This window comes from Hyperolius riggenbachi, chromosome 4 (assembly GCF_040937935.1).
Source record: "Hyperolius riggenbachi isolate aHypRig1 chromosome 4, aHypRig1.pri, whole genome shotgun sequence".
In the NCBI taxonomy this organism is placed as follows: Eukaryota; Metazoa; Chordata; class Amphibia; order Anura; family Hyperoliidae; genus Hyperolius; species Hyperolius riggenbachi.
In genome coordinates this window covers 393,712,117-393,733,667 of record NC_090649.1, presented here as the reverse complement: position 1 = coordinate 393,733,667, position 21,551 = coordinate 393,712,117, and the positions used below count along the sequence as shown (strand labels likewise).

The window sequence follows — 21,551 nt, the reverse complement described above, 5'->3', positions numbered from 1 at the left end:
GCTTCACACTGACACACCAAACTCACCGTGTAACGCACCGCAAACAGCTGTTTGTGTAGTGACGGCTGTGCTGGACTGGTGCGCACCATGGCGAGAGTGCAGGTTTTGGTGGCTTTACAGCCCATATGGTCGCCTGGCTGATGTAGCTGAATGACAGAACAGTGACTGTCCAGCTGATCAAATTTGGTCTGACCACAATGAAGCAACGACCTTATTATCTTTTGTGTGCCCCCCCGAGACACTCATCTAGGCGCCGGTCATTGCTTCATTGTGATACGCAAGCCCCTTCACCACGGCAAGGTAATGATCACGAAGGGGAATGGGCACATGTACATGCCTTTTCTTTTGTTGTTGCAGCTGCCCGCAGTGCAGCCAGAAAAATTAGGCAGGCATGTACACGCACCAGAAAAATTATTACAGCGGCCGCTGCTAGCAGCGGCCTAAAAAATTCAGCAATCCGCCTGGAGTCCCGGACCCTGTTGGTGGTGGCGGAGAAGGTAGTCAAGCGGCCTGCAGGCAGACATGCTGTGTGGAGGGACTGGGAGCGACTTAGTCTTCTTGAGGCAGCCCATGGCAGCCAGTCACACGGCGTGCAGGCAGAGATGCTGTGTGTGCGGGGACTGACTTAGTCTTGGGGCGAGCAGCAGCCCTCCGGGATCCATGCCTCATTCATTTTGATAAAGGTGAGGTACTTAACACTTTTGTGACTTAGGCGACTTCTCTTCTCAGTGACAATGCCTCCAGCAGCGCTGAAGGTCCTTTCTGACAGGACGCTTGCGGCAGGGCAGGAGAGAAGTTGGATGGCAAATTGGGACAGCTCTGGCCACAGGTCAAGCCTGCGCACCCAGTAGTTCAAGGGTTCCTCATCGCTGTTCACAGCAGTGTCTACATCCACACTTAAGGCCAGGTAGTCGGCTACCTGCCGTTCCAGACGTTGGTGGAGGGTGGATCCGGAAGGGCTACGGCGAGGCGTTGGACTAAAGAACGTCCGCATGTCCGACATCACCATGAGATCGCTGGAGCGTCCTGTCTTTGACTGCGTGGACACGGGAGGAGGATTAGTGGCAGTGGTACCTTGCTGGCGTTGTGCTGTCACATCACCCTTAAAGGCATTGTAAAGCATAGTTGACAGCTGGTTCTGCATGTGCTGCATCCTTTCCACCTTCCTGTGAGTTGGTAACAGGTCCGCCACTTTGTGCCTGTACAGAGGGTCTAGTAGTGTGGCCACCCAGTACAGCTCATTCCCCTTGAGGTTTTTTATACGGGGGTCCCTCAACAGGCAGGACAGCATAAAAGACGACATCTGCACAAAGTCGGATCCAGTACCCTCCATCTCCTCTTGCTCTTCCTCAGTGACGTCACGTAAGTCAACCTCCTCCCCCCAGCCGCGAACAATACCACGGGAAGGTTGAGCAGTACAAGCCCCCTGCGACGCCTGCTGCGGGTGTTCTCCTGCCGCCGTCCCCTCCTCCTCCTCCCCCAAAGAAACACCTTGCTCATCATCCTCTGAGTCTGACTCGTCTTCTGCACACGACTTCTCTTCTTCCTCCTCCTCCCCCCTCTGTGCTGCCGCAGGTGTTGAGGAAACAGCTGGGTCTGATGAAAATTGGTCCCATGCCTGTTCTTGCCGTAACGGTTCCTGGTCACGCTCATTCGCAGCTTCATCCGCCACTCTACGCACAGCACGCTCCAAGAAGTAAGCGTAGGGAATTAAGTCGCTGATGGTGCCCTCACTGCGGCTCACCAGGTTGGTCACCTCCTCAAACGGCCGCATGAGCCTGCATGCATTTTCCATCAGTGTCCAGTTGTCGGGCCAGAACATCCCCATCTTCCCAGACTGTTTCATTCTACTGTAGTTGTAGAGGTAGTGGGTGACGGCTTTCTTCTGTTCTAGCAGGCGGGAGAACATGAGCAGGGTCGAATTCCAGCGAGTCTGGCTATCGCAAATGAGGCGTCTCACCGGCATGTTGTTTTTCCGCTGAATTTCCGCAAAGCGTGCCATGGCTGTGTAAAACCGCCTCAAATGCCCACAGACCTTCCTGGCCTGCTTCAGGACATCCGCTAAGCCAGGGTACTTTGCCACAAATCTTTGAACAACTAGATTCATGACATGTGCCATGCAGGGTATGTGTGTCAGCTTCCCCATATGCAAAGCGGCAAGCAGATTGCTGCCATTGTCGCACACCACGTTGCCTATCTCCAGGTGGTGCGGGGTCAGCCACTCATCCACCTGTTTCTTAAGAGCAGCCAGGAGAGCTGCTCCAGTGTGACTCTCCGCTTTGAGACAAGACATGTCTAAGATGGCGTGACACCGTCGTACATGGCATGCAGCATAGGCCCTGCGGAGCTGGGGCTGTGTAGCTGGAGAGGAGAACTGCCACTCAGCCAAGGAGGAGGAGGACAGCGAAGAGCATGTAGCAGGAGGAGAGGAGGTGGCAGGAGGCCTGCCTGCAAGCCGTGGAGGTGTCACAATTTGGTCCGCTGCGCCCTGCTTGCCATCGTTCACCACCAGGTTGACCCAATGGGCTGTGTACGTAATGTAGCGGCCCTGCCCGTGCTTGGCAGACCAGGCATCCGTGGTCAGGTGTACCCTTGACCCAACGCTCTTCGCAAGAGATGACACCACTTGCCTCTCAACTTCACGGTGCAGTTGGGGTATGGCCTTTCTCGAAAAATAAGTGCGGCCTGGCATCTTCCACTGCGGTTTTCCGATGGCCACAAATTTACGGAAGGCCTCAGAGTCCACCAGCCGGTATGGTAACAGCTGGCGAGCTAACAGTTCCGCCACGCCAGCTGTCAGACGCCGGGCAAGGGGGTGACTGGCCGAAATTGGCTTCTTCCGCTCAAACATTTCCTTCACGGACACCTGACTGCTGCTGTGGGCAGAGGAGCAGGAAGCGCTCAAGGGCAGAGGCGGAGTGGAGGAGGGTGCCTGTGAAGGTGGAAGGGAGAAAGCGGCAGAAGCAGATGATGCACCTGAAGGAGGAAGAGGAGAAGGAGGGTGACTTTTCTTTTGTGTGCTGCTGCTGCTTTTGCTCAGGTGGCCATCCCATTGCTGTTTGTGCCTTTTCTCCAGGTGCCTTCGTAAGGCACTTGTCCCTACGTGAGTGTTGGCCTTTCCACGGCTCAATTTTTGTTGGCAGAGCGAACAGATGGCTTTGCTCCGATCTGAGGCACACACATTAAAAAATTTCCACACCGCTGAGCCACCCTGGGATGTGGGCACTATGGGGACCTCAGCAGCTGATGCTGAAGGGCAAGTTGGCTGGCTGTACATAGGTGGCGATACATGGTGCCGGACACTGCCACCAGCTGTTTCTGACGAAGAGCTGCCCCAGCTTCTTTCAGCAACTTCTCTCCTCCTACTACTCTCTGACTCCCCCTCTGAACTGTCCCCCTCTTCATCTCCTCTATTGGGAACATACAGAGGATCCCTATCATCGTCATCATCGTAATCATCCTGCCCAGCTTCGCTTGCCTCAGACAAATCCAAACATGCACCATCAGTAGGTCCTTCATCCTCCTTACACGTTACATCCATAGTGTTGCCGCGTAACGCAGACATATGAGCTGGTGAAAATTCATCTGGCTGTAACAACAATGGCTGTGCATCAGTGATTTCAACACTAAATAATTCTTACGAAGTGTCAAATGCAGCGGAAGTGGTGCTAGTAGTAGCGCTGGTGGCTGAGCAAGATGAGGTGTTCTGTGTCGCTAAATACTCAACCACGTCCTGACAATCTTGGGAGGTGATGGGACGTGCCTTCTTCCGAGCACTGTACTGTGGGCCAGGTCCACACGAAATTACATTTACACGACCTCTCGCAGACCTGCCGGGTGGCCTTCCTCTGGCTCTGGCACTACCTCTTCCTCTACCTGTTTTGTCCATATCGGGTATGCACGGAGTGGTATATCACACTGCGTGCACTCACATAGGTAGGTGGGTTCACTTAACTGCACAGGTATGCGCACTGATGCGGTGGGTTCACTGAACAGAACAGGTATACAGTGGCGGGTTCACAGAACAGGTATGCAGTGGCAGGTTCACTGAACAGAACAGGTATGCAGTGGCGGGTTCACTGAACAGTACAGGTATACAGTGGCGGGTTCACTGAACACAACAGGTATGCAGTGGCGGGTTCACTGAACACAACAGGTATGCAGTGGCGGGTTCACTGAACACAACAGGTATACAGTGGCGGGTTCACTGAACACAACAGGTATACAGTGGCGGGTTCACTGAACAGGTATGCAGTGGTGGGTTCACTGAACAGGTATGCAGTGGTGGGTTCACTGAACAGTACAGGTATACAGTGGCAGGTTCACTGAACAGAACAGGTATGCAGTGGCGGGTTCACTGAACAGAACAGGTATGCAGTGGCGGGTTCACTGAACACAACAGGTATGCAGTGGCGGGTTCACTGAACAGGTATGCAGTGGCGGGTTCACTGAACAGTACAGGTATACAGTGGCGGGTTCACAGAACAGGTATGCAGTGGCAGGTTCACTGAACACAACAGGTATGCAGTGGCGGGTTCACTAAACAGGTATACAGTGGCGGGTCCACTGAACAGAACAGGTATGCAGTGGCGGGTTCACTGAACACAACAGGTATGCAGTGGCGGGTTCACTGAACAGTACAGGTATACAGTGGCAGGTTCACTGAACAGAACAGGTATGCAGTGGCGGGTTCACTGAACAGAACAGGTATGCAGTGGCGGGTTCACTGAACACAACAGGTATGCAGTGGCGGGTTCACTGAACAGGTATGCAGTGGCGGGTTCACTGAACAGTACAGGTATACAGTGGCGGGTTCACAGAACAGGTATGCAGTGGTGGGTTCACTGAACACAACAGGTATGCAGTGGCGGGTTCACTAAACAGGTATACAGTGGCGGGTCCACTGAACAGAACAGGTATGCAGTGGCGGGTTCACTGAACACAACAGGTATGCAGTGGCGGGTTCACTGAACAGTACAGGTATACAGTGGCGGGTTCACTGAACACAACAGGTATGCAGTGGCGGGTTCACTGAACACAACAGGTATGCAGTGGCGGGTTCACTGAACACAACAGGTATACAGTGGCGGGTTCACTGAACACAACAGGTATGCAGTGGCGGGTTCACTGAACACAACAGGTATGCAGTGACGGGTTCACTGAACACAACAGGTATACAGTGGCGGGTTCACTGAACAGAACAGGTATGCAGTGGCGGGTTCACTGAACAGGTATGCAGTGGTGGGTTCACTGAACAGGTATGCAGTGGTGGGTTCACTGAACAGTACAGGTATACAGTGGCGGGTTCACAGAACAGGTATGCAGTGGCAGGTTCACTGAACACAACAGGTATGCAGTGGCGGGTTCACTAAACAGGTATACAGTGGCGGGTCCACTGAACAGAACAGGTATGCAGTGGCAGGTTCACTGAACACAACAGGTATGCAGTGGTGGGTTCGCTAAACAGGTATACAGTGGCGGGTCCACTGAACAGAACAGGTATGCAGTGGCGGGTTCACTGAACACAACAGGTATGCAGTGGCGGGTTCACTGAACACAACAGGTATTCAGTGGCGGGTTCACTGAACACAACAGCTATGCAGTGGAGGGTTCACTGAACACAACAGGTATGCAGTGGCGGGTTCACTGAACAGAACAGGTATGCAGTGGCGGGTTCACTGAACAGGTATGCAGTGGTGGGTTCACTGAACAGGTATGCAGTGGTGGGTTCACTGAACAGGTATGCAGTGGTGGGTTCACAAAACAGTACAGGTATACAGTGGCAGGTTCACTGAACAGAACAGGTATGCAGTGGCGGGTTCACTGAACAGAACAGGTATGCAGTGGCGGGTTCACTGAACAGTACAGGTATACAGTGGCGGGTTCACTGAACACAACAGGTATGCAGTGGCAGGTTCACTGAACACAACAGGTATGCAGTGGCGGGTTCACTGAACACAACAGGTATGCAGTGGCGGGTTCACTGAACAGGTATGCAGTGGTGGGTTCACTGAACAGGTATGCAGTGGTGGGTTCACAACACAGGTATGCAGTGGCAGGTTCACAGAACAGGTATGCAGTGATGGGTTCACAGCACAGGTATGCAGTGGCAGGTTCACTGAACAGGTATGCAGTGATGGGTTCACAGCACAGGTATGCAGTGGTGGGTTCACAGAACAGGTATGCAGTGGTGGGTTCACAGCACAGGTATGCAGTGGCAGGTTCACTGAACAGGTATGCAGTGATGGGTTCACAGAACAGGTATGCAGTGATGGGTTCATAGCACAGGTATGCAGTGGCAGGTTCACTGAACAGGTATGCAGTGATGGGTTCACAGAACAGGTATGCAGTGGTGGGTTCACAGCACAGGTATGCAGTGGCAGGTTCACTGAACAGGTATGCAGTGATGGGTTCACAGAACAGGTATGCAGTGGTGGGTTCACAGTACAGGTATGCAGTGGTGGGTTCACAGAACAGGTATGCAGTGGTGGGTTCACTGAACAGGTATGCAGTGGTGGGTTCACAGCACAGGTATGCAGTGGTGGGTTCACAGAACAGGTATGCAGCCAGCCAGGAACAAGTTAAGCCTAACTAATCTTTCCCTGAGAGACAGTCTGCAGCAGCTCGCCCTACTCTCACTAACGCAGGCAGCACACGAGTGACCGTAATGGCCGCCGCTGCCTGCCTTATATAAGGGGGGGTGGGGCTCCAGGGGCTAGTGTAGCCTAATTGGCTACACTGTGCCAGCTGACTGTGATGTAGAGGGTCAAAGTTGACCCTCAAGGTGCATTATGGGGCGAACCGAACTTCCGCAAAGGTTCGCCAGCGGGACGCGAACGCGAACCACCGAAGTTCGCGTGGAACCGTTCGCCGGCGAACCGTTCGGCCCATCTCTACTTATACTTCACTTTTATATGGTAAGTGCATAAATGTTCTCATTGTGTATTATAATATGATTTGTCACAAACTTTCAATGGTGTCTCATGCATGACTCCAATAAACCTTGCATGACACTCTATGGATGAGAAGGCTCACCATGGCCTCGATTCATCAAGACTTATCGAATCAATTACCGACAGCTCTGTAAAATACCGAACTCGATAAGTTGATTTCAGGATTCATCAAAGTTATCTACAGCTGTTAGCGAACATTCGGTATTCATTCGGTAATGATGCGATAAAACGGTGCAATTCATGTAAATGAAAGTGGGCGTGGTTTAGCGTTACATTTAGGATTAGTTATCTCCTTCACTGCTGTGTCTTTATTCCTATCAGATCATTGCTGACAGAGATGATGGAGCCATTTGAAGTGGTTATGTATCAGCTGAAAGTGATTCAAAGGTGCAGAAGGGCAAGAATAAGGTCTAGAACTACATCAATTTGCAAGAGAATAGATTTATTTGCTATAACAGGACATCTGCATTTCTCTTGAATCATCTTGTAAGAGAACACAGGCAGTGCCAGGGTTAACTAATTTGCTAGCTGCACTATATTTTTTTTTTAGAAAAGGCTCCTATCAAGCTGAAGCTGGCGAAATTGTGGGATTGTTGCAAGCCACTTCCAGAATCCTGGTCCAGGTGTTAAGCCCTATTCAGAATGTTGCTAGTAGTGTTCAAAGGACTGCCTTTTACCCACAATTCCATGGGAATCTTAAGGCCTTGTGTTAAATTACCGCTGTAAAATAGAAATATCGACATGTTACTGAATGGTTACCGAATTGTTATCGATATTTTATCGAATTCACACCGAATGCAGAAAAACCTTGATTAATACAGCTAGAAATCGATAAACTTCGGATTCGGTAATTCAACAAACTGGAAAAAGTTATCTCAAAGACAATGATGGAACAAGGCCCATGCCAGCAGTAAAGGCTGTGTTTGCCACACCCCTCCTTCTCATTGCCACACCCATGCCAGTTTTGCCTCCTCCACACCTTCCACATCAGCCACACCCTTTTCCAAACTCATGTGATCTAAAGCTCCTTACACAAGGTAGATGAAACTATTCAGAGGCTGACAATAATCACCACCTCTGCCGAGAATTTATTGTGTGAGTGTACGGAAGCCACCCACCCCTCTAGACTGCTTAGCCAGCGATCAAGGAGTGGAGCAAGAGGCAAAGGCATTGTTCTCCGAACCCCATGTACTTGTGTCCAGGGCTTTCTGCTCTCTACCCTGCCCAATTACTGAGGCCTGGCAGCTGTTATGTGAGGAGTGGAAGAGGTATAGAGTAATTGAGCTATAGTAAGATTCTTATCTGTTTTTGGGCACTGACAGCAGATGAAAGCCCCGTACAGACGGTAGATGAAACTCAGATGAAGTAGTCTATAATGCTCGACTCTGCTGAGAACTAAGCAGTAGCCCCCAACCCCTCTGTCCGCTCAGCCAGCAATTCTCCTGGCAGATTGCTTTGGCTGACTAATGGCCAAGAGCATTGTTCTCTCTGCCGCCCATACTGCCCCCCCCCCCCCCCTTCGCATAGGTACAGAACATGTTGTTATCCTGTAGGCAAGAGACGCATCTGTCAGCCTTGGCCCATCCTTGTTGCCTGAGGGATCAGGTGCCGATCCCCGATGGGCGACATGCCTTGTACGTGTGTATAAGGCTTAACTTTTAGGCCCGGTTCACATTAGCGGTTGTTTGCCAAACGGACCGGATCCGGATCGGAACCGTACGGTTCTGATCCGGATCCGATCCGGATCCGGTCAGGTTGCATCAGGTGGCAATCAGGATGCGATCCGGATCCGTTTGGCAAAATATACGTAAAAAAAAAAAAAAATGTTGGGGTCTGGGAGGTCAGCAGAAGGGGGACCTGTGGAATCAGGCCCTCTGCTGTTTAGCACTCACCTCCACCTCCGACATGCTGCCAACATCCTGCCAACACCTCCAGCTCGTGCTGCTCCACTCCAAAATGCTTGCCCATGTGTCCCCAGCCAATATCGCCGCAAAAATCCGCATAGGAAGTGGGGTAGAAGATCCGGATTTCTCAGCCAGTGTGTTGTGCGGCCTCCGGTTCCCATTTGTTTGTATTGGCCGGATGGTGCAGTCCGGCTCCGCCCCGGATACGGCTGCCGGAGGGGCCGGATGAAAAAATAGCGCATGTTGGAACGGAGGCCGGAGTCCGGATCCGGCCCGGATCCGGTCCGGCTCCGGTTCTGCAGAACGGACCCATGTGAACGGACGCATAGGCTTTAATTGCTATGCCGTGCGTCCGTTCCGTCCGTTCTGCAGGCGGTGCGGCTCCGGCACGGCGATTCCGGAGGGCCACCGCAAGTGTGAACCGGGCCTAAGACTTGTAAGAAGCAGATGCTAATTGATATTACTGAGCTAAGAAGATGTGCTTGTGAGGGCAAAATAAGCATTGTTTAACTTTAATTACACACATGTATAAATATAAAGAGCATATACAGTATATGAACGCTGTGAGGCCCCTGCAGCTTGGAGTCTCAAGCAAGTGGAAAAAGCACCTATCCAGTATGAGGCGATCCCCACCTGCACCAGATAACAGAGACTCTAATATGCTTTGAAGGTTTATTGAAAACAAGATTTCTGCTCCTGAATGCACCGTGTAATCTTGAAGTGAGATAAAGTGACTTGTTTAATATTTTCCCAGGTTTAGATAAGCAGCTTCTTCCCTTTGATATTGTTTGACGAGATATTGTTTGATGGTATTAAAGTTCATCCACCTCCATCTGACAAATATGATAAACTAAAAGATAAATACACTCAAAAACAAGTTCCCTGATAACATTGTCTCAGACTGCCTGGAAAAAACTTAAGGTGGCCATTACAGGGCGATTTTTAGCGAACAAGCACATTTTCTATAAGATCATTTGGCTCAAAAGAAAAGATTGAATGTAATCGACCCACAGCGTTAAAGAAGTCAACCTGTATCCTCAACATTCCACAACAATTGAAACCTCCGTCTCTACATGTGCTTGCAAAAGTTTACTTTATTAGTGGCATACAAAAATATCCCCAGCAATTGCAATATATCAACCTTGCCCTCTAAAACCATAAAAACACTGGTCAAGGACAGAGTGAGCACATAATTTCTTCCCACTGTCACTGCGAGGGTAACATCCACCACCGATCACCCGGCGCACGCCTATGCAAATCGGGTTGGACAATCAATCGCAATCTGACATGTATGTGGGCCCACCACCGGCGCACACCGCAAGGCCTCCACACACACACTTGACTTAATATATGGCCATATGCTACTGTTAGTGCAGTTCAAAACTGCTTCGTTCTTAGATCACAGACCACTGATACACACTGCAGTGATGGATCTTCATGCACAACTTCCCGCAGACTGCATGGGACATGTGTGACTAATCCAGTGTCCCTTGGACGTTATATTGGGTGATACATCAACAATTTTTAGGCGTATTAGTCCACCTTATTTGGCCCATTCGCTATAGTACTGTAACCATAATCAACAGTCACCCAGCTGAAATTCACCAAACAGTAGTATATGATAGTCTCACCAACCACCTGATTTATTTTGGTAGCTGTATTCTGAACAGTTGTGATCACTCAGATTCACCAATTTCTCTTTTTGTACAATAAGACCAGATTAATCCCATGGAAAGTATGATCATTTACTAAATATTGTACTATAAATGGATACCTTTAGTTATAGCCCCGAGCACCAAGCAGCATTTTCTCCAGATCCACACTGAGGAATCCTTCACCTGGCAGTTGACAGAAATGTGTCCACTGACTATCAACTGCTCCACTGGATTTGTTGGGCATTCAGCATGGCTGGTGTGTTGGCATCTCTTCCCTGCCTGAACATCTGAATATGAAGTATTTGGCCACTAGATGTCAGATGGTGATTGTTTTCAGGTAGATCTGTGCCTGAATTATGTGGCAAAGTCAAGTTGCTCCTTTTATTGCCTGATGAAGTGGGTGAAAGCCTACAAAACGCATTGCCTGTTTGGAGCTTTTTTGGATAAAATTCTGATTTATGCTGAATCTTAAGTTTCGGAGTCTATATTGTGGGAGGTAAGACCACCGCTACTTCCTATTTTTAGACAGTTTTTAGCATATTTCATATTATTTTGGCGCCATTGTTTCCAACTTAAGGGAATTAGCCCTTAAAGAGACACTGAAGCGAAAAAAAAATTATGATATAATGCATTGGTTGTGTAGTACGGATAATTACTAGAACATTAGTAGCAATGAAAATATTCTCATACTTTTATTTTCAGTTACATAGTATATATTACATATAATATATATATATATATATATATATATATATATATATATATATATATATATATATATATATTATAACATTGCATCATTCTCTAATATTTGCAGTTTACACACTACTCAGCATTCTAAATAATCTTGCAGAGCAGCAGTGAACTTTTGAACTCCTTCTCAGCAAAAAAAAATTAAATACTTTGACAGACAGTTGAGATAACAAGCCTTAAAATACAGGGATCTCTGCAACTTTCAAAGTGGTGGAGCTCAATTGGTTTTCTGCATAGATAACAACTGAAGTCTCTTAACTCTTCCTGTACTGGAAACAACATTAGACTTATGTCTTTGCTCCTAATGTTTTATTTCTTAGCTGTACTACACATACAAATCATTATATCATAATTTTTTTTTCCGCTTCAGTGTCTCTTTAAGTATCTACAGCACATCACAGCTCCTATCACATCGTGATCTCAGAAATTGGTGCATAGGAATGTACTATGTACACATGATGGTGGGGTGTTTGTTGTGATCATTCACAGGAAATGGTTTAACCCGACAAGCCTTTCAATTTTTCTGATATGCTGCCACTGCACAGCTTCCTCTGCACTAATCCCTTGGCAGACTTTATAAGTGAACTGGAGAAATGAGGAAGTCTAAAGTAGGAGACTTATTAGGCTAAATGTTTTATAATGACAGTGTGAGTGTAGTGTTAAGTAAATTTAGAGAATTGTCATTGTGAGAAGGATATGGAGGTCTACATATCAATGTCAGCTTCTGGCTGTCCTGCTGATCCTCTGCCTCTAATACTTTTAGCCATAGACCCTGAACAAGCATTCTGATCAGATGTTTCTGACAAAAATCTGACAACGTAAGCTACATGCTTTTTTTCAGGTGTTTGATTCAGACTCTACTGAGGCTTCAAACTGGTACGGTTTAAAAGGAAAAAAATATGGCAGCCTCCATATACCTCTCACTTTAAGTTCACTTTAAATCCAAAATGGAAATGGTTACATCTGTTGTTCAGTGCAAATACAGGTGATGCGTGTTACTTTTGATAGATTTACTTAGAAGATTGACGGGACTTCCAGCACCTGGAACTCAGAGGAGGTGAGTGTCTGACTTTCACAATGCTGCTGGGGGGTGGGGTGTTGTTAGGGGCACATCTGACTACTATTAGGGATGACCCGAACAGTTCGACGGTGAGCAGCATTCTGCGAGCATCGGCTGTTCACACTCACGGCGAACAGCAAACATTTAGCGTGTTCGATTCGCCCCCCATACATCATTATTGAGCTAAACTTTGACCCCTTACCTCACAGTCAGCAGACACATGGCAGCCAATCAGCTAGCACACCCTCCTGGACCCCCACCCCCCTATTAAAAAGCAGTTGCGGTGGCCATATTTGATCAATTCTCTGCTGGCTGCTGGCTGTTAGTGAGAGCAGGGTCAGATTTGCTGCAGATACAGGTAAGGAAAGTATTAACTAGGCCTGTGTTCTTGTTCCTTACTTGCTGTGAAAGCACTCCAAGCAGCCCTTTTGAGGGCTAGCACATCTGTCTCCTGTGTTTTTTTCTGTGTGCTACACTCCACAGCCCATTGAAACCCAGAGCTGTGTGCACACTACTGCTGTTGCCTCATTAAGTTGCAGGCACAGAACCACTCCAATGCATTATTATTTCACTGTACTCTGACAGTACTATTGTAATTCTCTGTGTGAGACACTCCACTACCCACTGACACCCAGAGCTGTGCATAATGTGATTTCTGACGATTAGGGTTAAACCCAACTTTGCATCAACTCCATAATATTTGGTGAGACTTTTGGCATGGATACCCCTCTGGCATGCCCCTATCCAGGTGTTAGACCCCTTGAAACAACTTTTTCATCAGTTTTGTGGCCAGAAACAGTCTTTGTAATTTTTAAAATCGCCTGCCCATTGAAGTCTATGGCAGTTTGCCAGATTTGCCCGATCGCGAACATTTTGTGGAAGTTTCCGTTTGCCTTTTGCGAACAGAAAATTTGTGACATCTCTAACTACTATACTAGGGGGGTGGTGGATGAGCAGCACGGTAGCTCAGGTTACATTTGCCCCAGGGCCCCATTGTAGCTCGAACCGGCCCTGATCTAGTGCCCAGAATCTATTCCAGGAATCTTCATGATCAAATGCACAAGCCACCAGTGAGTATGTAACCTTGCAGGATGATTACAGCAGCCCCTTCAGCATAATCAGTATTTGTTATAAAGGAGAGACGACACTTTGAGGTTTTTTTCAGGCCCAATATTTATAAATAAATGATAACTAGCACATTTTTTTTCAAAGCTTCACATCTACACAGAGACTTTGAGAGCCGATGTCCGATTTCCAAGTCTATTCCCTGTAACGTGGTCACATGGTTATGTCGCTACATCACAAATAAGCGTTTGCATCATTTACTGCACATTACGATAAGCATTACATTTTAAAATATTGTTTAATACATATCACTAAGTGTTGCAATATATATAAAAACCTGTATTGTAGTAAAATATTTGAAGCCAGTGGAACTCAACCTCCAAAAATAAACCATATTGTAAGTCCCAGTGAAAAAGACGTGTACTAAAATAAGCCAGTGGTACAGAAATTTCATGTATTTAAAAATATTACTACTCTCTTTTCTTTCCCAGGGTTCTCGAATCTTGTAAACTAACAGTACTGCTTAAAGTGGACCTGAACTCTTGCACAGGACACAAGGAAAACAGAGAGAAATGCACCCTGTGTGTATTTAGAGAGAAGAGCCTCTCTAATTCCCCCTAATCTGTAAGTAATCATAAGTGTAATTTGATCTCTCAGCTTTGTCAGCACAGAAACTCGTCAGTCCTTGGCAGACACAGCTTCTTACATGACAGCAGGAAGTAACTACACTGCAGATGTATTGAAGGAGTTATGTTAGCTGTAACAAAGGAATGTTTTTCTTTAAAGTTTGACATGCTGTTGCTTATCTTTCAGAGCAGAGAGAAAGTTCTGAGATTGCAGCATGCACTAGATATACAGGTAAGCCTTACTGAAATTACTGTAGAGTACATGCACTTCAGCAGCATTGGCTGATTTTCAAACACAGAGCCATAACAGGTTTTCTGAACCCAGGAAAAATGGTTGCCAGTCCAGTGTCACAGCACCTCCCGCCACATCGTCAGGCGGTATCTTTGCTTGCTGGTCAATGTAGTTCAGGCACAGATCACATGCTGGTGTTGCTAAAAGATCAGCAGGACTTTACGTTGGCATCATAATTTTAATGTACAACCAAAACTCAAGGCATGATGGGTGCCCCAGCAGGGAGATGGCAAGTGGCATACAATGCCGTATTTAAGCTGGAGAACATTAGGGATGAAGCATATCTGTGTTGGATTTTATAGCACTCTGCGCTCATTCAGTCACACAATCACTTCACTCAATCAGGTGGTGAATTTGCAACCATCATCTGGGTCATATTGGATCAATCAGATTTCTCTGGTAAAAAACCCTGGAAAGAATTTAACCCTGTTTGGCTACCTTAAAGGATACCCGTAGTGACATGCGACATAATGAGATAGACATGTGTATGTACAGTGCCTAGCTCACAAATAACTATGCTGTTCCTTTTTTTCTTTCTCTGTCTGAAAGAGTTAAATATCAGGTATGTAAGTGGCTGACTCAGACAGGAAGTGACTACAGTGTGACCCTCACTGATAAAAAAATTCCCCTTTTTATCTCTTTCTTGCTCTCAGAAGCCATTCTCTGCTAGGAAAGTGTTCTATAGTTGGAATTTCTTATCAGTGAGGGTCACACTGTATTCACTTCCTGTCTGAGTCAGGACTGAGTCAGCTACTTACATACCTGATATTTAACTCTTTCAGACACAGGAAGAAAAAAGGAACACAACATAGTTATTTGTGTGCTAGGCACTGTACATGCACATGTCTATCTCATCATGTCACATGTCAGTTCAGGTATCCTTTAAGAGAGAAGTTCTCACTGCCAGTGGTGTACGTGACGTCAAGCAGAGAGCCAATACTTTAACGTCCTTAGCAGTAATCCCGAGTCATGCTCGAGATGGAAATCTGCAGCTCAGCTTTTAGGGCCTAAAAGCTTGTGTGGCTTTTTGACCCTAAATCTTGAAGTAATCATAACGCCAGGGAGGTTAATAATCTTTCACCAACCCCATAAAGGATTATTTTAATAATTTTAACATAACTTATATGACTAGGAGTAGGCGGGATAGGTTAATTTTAAAGCAAATGCTTATTTGTTCTAATAGAAGAACTTTACTCTTATGGTGGCCATACATGGTACAATTTTTCAATTAGATAATTTAGTTCGATTATTCCGTTAGATCGAATATAAAGATTTTTCCAGCATGTCCGATAATTTTTCCAGAAAAAACGGGATAATCGTTCGAATTTCTTGATCGAAAAAAAAATTATTTTCAACTTGTATTCAATTCGATCATTTAGATCGAATAAACGGGAAAATCGAACGTTTTTATTGTACCGTTTATGGCCAAGTGGCCATACACGGTACAATAAAAACGTTCGATTTTCCCGTTTATTCGATCTAAATGATCGAATTGAATGAAAGTAGAAAATATTTTTTTTTCGATCAAGAAATTCGAACGATTATCCCGTTTTTTCGGGAAAAATTATCGGACATGCTGGAAAAATCTTTATATTCAATCTAACGGAATAATCGAACTAAATTATCTAATTGAAAAATTGTACCATGTATGGCCACCTTTAGGGGGATGAATTTGTACAATCGTTAAATGGTTTGATAACTGCTAATATGATGTGGAAGGTCGTACAAATGTAGCCTCCTTCATATTATCACAATATTGTTCATTTTGGGGGTTCAGCTCCACCTGAAATAGCGCTGCTTAGCTTGCAAGCCATCTATGTAACTGGCACTTAATGACTGTCTACAACATATGTCCTTCCAAGGATCGAATTTTGCCACTTGAGAGCTTTTGTGCCAGCTGATCAACAGTGAGGTCATCTTGACTGTGAAGTTCCCACTGTTTCATGACTCCTAGATAGAGAGAGAAGTTGTTATTAGGATGGGCATTAATAGAGTCTGCTAATTTACAACAGAGCAGTGAATTCATCTATCCCAACCATCCAAAGACAAAATCTACACAGGGGTTTCCCAGCCCAATAGTGACTTGAATCACTAAGTCCATAAGCACCCGTGGGTAGTGTGTGGATTCACACAACAGAAACCAGATCCTTAAACAATGTTCCCTAGATTTTATGCCATGCTATAAATGACATGTAAAAAAACACCCTGGGGACATCAAGTAAACGAAACCGGTTGGTAGGGGGAGCAGACAACATATACGATGCATAATTATAGGAACAATTTTCTATTAAGATCCTTTGGATGGATCCATTGATGTAATTGTCTATACTAATTTCTGAATTGTATTGTGGTTCTTGAACATATAATTTGTTTCAATATTTTTATTGATTTCATATACAAACAAGGAACTATTCAAACAATTGTACATAGTTAGGATAACTATGAGTGCGACCCACACAGGGGGGCACTCAGATAAACTGAACCATGGTTGAGGGACGACCCGGCAGCACGCGGCATCATATACCGGGAGGTCCCAACCAGGATAGTGAGCATGTACATATTAAACATAAAAACCAAAAACACAAATGTTTAACCCTGGGAAGTTTCTCGACGACCAGAGCCGAGAACCAATGATTTACAGAGAGGCTATCAAGGAGAGAGAAGGAAATTCTTTCCATCCTCTCCCTATAAGCCCCCACCTCTTACCTGTAGGAGGGATAGACTGGAGAAAGCAGAGAGGAGCAAAGAAAGCAGAGTGAAGGAGAGATAAGTCAGAGGGGAAAGGGGGGGAAGGAGAGAGAGAAGGGGAGGAGTCCTATGGGGTACACATGAGATCAACAGGTAGTGTACAGATCAGGATCTAAACGCGGGAATTCGGTGTCAATCCAAGGTTGCCATATGCAGAGTATTTCGGAGAACACCCTGATCATATAATTTATGGATAGGAATCATGAGGATCTTTTAAGGAGTAGGAATTTGTAGTTGATATGCATAGGTGTAGGATGGAATGAAGGCCCCCCAGAAGATCTTGGCATCTATTTTATATATCTCTGTAGTCAGTGGCGGACAAAGCCAATGGTGGGCCCCTGTGCAGAAAAAACGTAGGGGGCCCCATGCAAGTGGGTGTGGTCATAACAGATCATGGGTTAATCCATAAATTGTAAATACTGTACCATAAAAGTATATGAACCTAGGTTGTATTCTGTAGGCACTGTATTAGCCGGTTCAAACTGACAATAAAAATGGTCCGTTTAGCGGAACAAATGGTGCCCATACATGGTACACTAAAACATTCAATTTTACCGTTTATTTGACCAAAATGAATTTTTTTTTAGGCCAATTTTTTAATTCCGTTTTTATTTTCCGACGTGTTGTAAACCAACTTTTTCTTCATATTCGATCGTTTTTCTCAGATTTATGTAAGGTACCTTGAAAATAATAATAATAATAAAAAGATTCAACCAAACCGAATAATTGATCGAATTTCTCTGATCAAACAAAAAATGAAAAGATTGTACCGTGTATGGTCACTATTACAGAGGTGAACGGATTCTATGTTAATCCATTGGATTTGTTCACATTGCTCCGCTAGAATGGCCCTAAGAAAAATATGAAAACTAAACTAAAAACTCTACCATATATTATTTTTATTATTCATTATCTACAGTATATTGAACTGATTTCTTCCATAGTGCTTATTACAGAGTACAGTCATGTTACTGACTGTCCTCACAGGAATTTGCAATCTAATCCATAGTCTAAAGTCTCTCTTCCTTATTGCCATCTTCTGCAACACTTCACAAAGTAATGAATCGAATGAAAGACAGACAGATGGGGGAAAATTACATAGAGCCAAACTCTGGCCCGCGAGCCAAATCTGGGCCTCATAGCCATTTGGCCTCCAAGTGGTTTCCCTATGCATTATGTTTGGGTCATTCTGGACCATCAGGGAAGCTATATTGGAGGTGAAGCCCTAACCTAGAACACAAGGAAAGCCATGTGGGGGAGGGGAAAAGCACTACACATTAGGGAACTGTACAGGGGAGGGTGGGGGCCACTAGAGACCAGGGAACTGTACAGGGGAGGGAGGACCACTTGACACCAGGAAACTGTATAGGAGAGGGAGGGGAGCCATTAGACACCAGACAACTTTATTAAGCAGAAAGGTGGCCAGTAGACATTAAGGTTGGCCCCCGACTAAGTTCCAGTGTTCAATTTCGGCCCACTTTGTGTTTGAGTTTGACACCCCTGACATAGAGGGAAAGACAACTACATGGGAGGGAGTGACACAGGGCAGGAGAGTAAGCTTCTGCCAACACATACATGAATCTAGAGCAGTGATGGCTAACTTTGGCACTCCAGCTGTGGTGGAACTACAAGTCCCATGAGGCATTGCAATACTCTGACAGCTCTAAGCATAACTCAGGGAGGAAGAGGCATGATGGGATTTGTAGTTTTGTCACAGCTGGAGTGCCAAGGTTAGCCATCACTGGTCTAGAGGATAATCTGGCCCTTACTGTGGTGCAGCTATATGGGCCCCAGAGGACATGGGGCCCATGTGCAGTTGTACAGCCTGCACAGGCCCATGTCTGCCACTGTGTGTAGTCACTGGGACTTCACAGCACTGATTGGCCAGAACAAATAGTGAAACAGAAGCAAACTCAAAGAGTAACAGCATCCAGCCAAGGCCACATTTACACTTTTCCCGCCCCAGGCCAACTTTCTTGCAACTTTCCTTTTCATGTGCAGCACCCCCTCCTGTTCCTTGTGCAGCACCTTCTTTCATGTCTAACATTCATGTACAGCAGCCTCCTTCAGTTCTATACAGGCCCCTTGGGCAGCAGCTCCCAGGGCCGTGCAGAGGATTCTCAAGGAAGTGGTGCTCAGATTTGAAAAAGGGTCCCTAATCAATCAATCAGTCGTGCTAAATTGTGTATGTAATACCCCCTCTCCAGAAAGTAGTATTAGGCAGTCTTAGCCCCCCCCCCCCCCTTCCTTTACAGCAGTATCAGGCAAACTTTGAGGCTCCTTTCAACTAAGTATTTTGGCTCCACCACCCTCAAATCAGTAGTGATAGTTGCCCAATTTTAAATTGGGCACAGTAGAACCTTATGCAGGCATGGACTCACCTATCATTACTGGGACCTCTGTCTCTCTTGATCAGCACCCAAGCTCTTTGTAGGCAAAGAAGAAGTGGTTGCCAATATACAGTGGTTGCTAAACATTAGTAGGTGCAAGACTGCAGTAAGTGCCAAGGTGCAGTGGGTGCCCAGATGCAGTGGGTGGTAAGATGCAAAGGTCCAGTTTGGACTAACTTGCAGTGGGTTCTGAGGTGCCGAAGTACAGTCTGTGACAAGCTTCAGTAGGTATCAAGGTCCAGTTTGTATTGGGTGTTTATTTGCATTGGGTGCAAAGCAGTATTGGGTGCTGAATATGTAGCAGATGGTGATAAACAATAGTGGGTGCCATGTGAGTGCTGGGTACAGGCCAAGAGTGGGTACTGGGTGCATGTAGGTGCAGTGGACAGCACATGTGGGGTCTGGATGTGATGGTCATGGGAGAGTATTGGATGTCATATGGGTTCAGATCATGGGTGGGTACTGGGTGCTATTTGGGTGCCGGCCATGAAAGCGTACTAAGTGCATATAATGACTTGTTAACTTGGTGCCGTGTGGATGTTGATTATGGGGGGTATAGGGTGTCATGTGGGTCCTAGGTGCAAGTACTGGGTGCCAAATGGGTACTGGGAGTGAATACATGGTTCCATATGACTTATGGGTGCTGGCTAGTGGGGTATTGGTTGTCATGATGGTACTGGGTGTCATGTAAATTATGAGTACTAGAACAGGGTGTCATGTGGGTTCTGGCTATGGGTCGGTATTAAGCAACATGTGGGTGTTGATTGCAAGTACTCAGAGCCTTGTGAGTTCTGGGTGCGTGTACTAGATGTCATCTGAATGCTTGGTTTGGGTACTGGGTGCCAAGTTGGGGCTTGGTGCAGCTGAAACATGTAGGTGTAGGTACTGGATGTCACATGGGTGCAAATACTTGGTGCCATGCCTGCACTGGTTGCTGGCCATGGGTAGACATTGTATGTCGTGTGGGTTCTGAGTGCAGGTACTTCGGGTGCAGGCTGGTTATATGGATCCAAATAGTGGTGCCATGTGGAGGCTGTGTGCAGGTGTGAGTACTGGGTGCCATGTCAGGGCTGGGTGCAGGTACTGTACCATGAGGGTGTAAGTACTGGGTGCCAGCTATAGGGGAAAATAGGTGCAGATGCAGGGTTAAATGTGGCTATTTGATGTGAGTACTAAGCAGGAATGCTCGGATGTGCCTCATCCACGAATTCGGAAATCCGCGTGGTTGCAAAAAAAAATCCGCATTCGGCCCCGCCGCATGCGGATTTTCGTCCGCGTCCACGCAACCACGCGGATTTTTTCCCGTGAATGGCGTAATCACGCGCGGATTCACGCCCGGAGGCGGATTTTCTTTTAACGTTAATAACAAAGCCCCCATACATGCTACAGTCCCCCAAATAGCATGGATTATCGAGGTGATAAGGGGCAACATAACTTCAACATAAAAAATTCCCCCCAAAAATTTTTTTCTAGAGAAAATGGATTTTAAAGTGAAATCAACACTTTAAATGGGGCTATTAATTGGTAATAAGTGGTTTTAAAAAGGGATATACGCGTTAAGCATTTAAAGAGGTGAAGGCGAGTTCCAATGGCACTTGGCGGCGAAGGTACCGCTGGAGGAGGATGAGTGGCTGACGGCAAAAAGGCTCCAGAGAGGTTTTTGTAATTTTTTTTTTTTTTTTGCAGCAATTAGCAATGACATCGCAGCAGAGTTGTCAGTGGACACGGGCAGTGTGAACGCAGAGTGCAGTGGTGGTAGCGACTGAGTCAGGAGAAGGACTATGCGGGCGGTCAGTTCAACAGCACAGAAGGACCACGGCAACATACTGGTGGTAGTAGTAGCAGCACAGCGTCATAGTGCTGGCCAAAAAATTAAATGCACCCGGTGACCCGGGCAGTGTGAACGCAGAGTGTAGTAGCGACTGAGTCAGGAGGACAAAGCGGGCGGTCAGTTCAGCAGCAGCAGCACAGTAGTAGTAGCACAGCGTCATAGTGCTGGCCAAAAAATTAAATGCACCCGGCGACCCGGGCAGTGTGAACGCAGAGTGTAGTAGCGACTGAGTCAGGAGGACAAAGCGGGCGGTCAGTTCAGCAGCAGCAGCACA

General features: G+C 46.5%; 1 protein-coding gene across 1 annotated transcript in view; it reads right to left on the bottom strand.

Moving 5' to 3' along the window:
- Nucleotides 1–15,924: 15,924 nt before the first annotated feature.
- The window catches only part of DSTN (destrin, actin depolymerizing factor), a 45,770-nt gene continuing 40,143 nt past the window's right edge, over nt 15,925–21,551 (bottom strand). Inside the window, exon 4 of the mRNA XM_068279578.1 lies at nt 15,925–16,258. Within this exon, the coding sequence (XP_068135679.1) occupies nt 16,149–16,258 (110 nt within the window). The 3' untranslated portion in view covers nt 15,925–16,148. The remainder of the gene's footprint in view (nt 16,259–21,551) is intronic.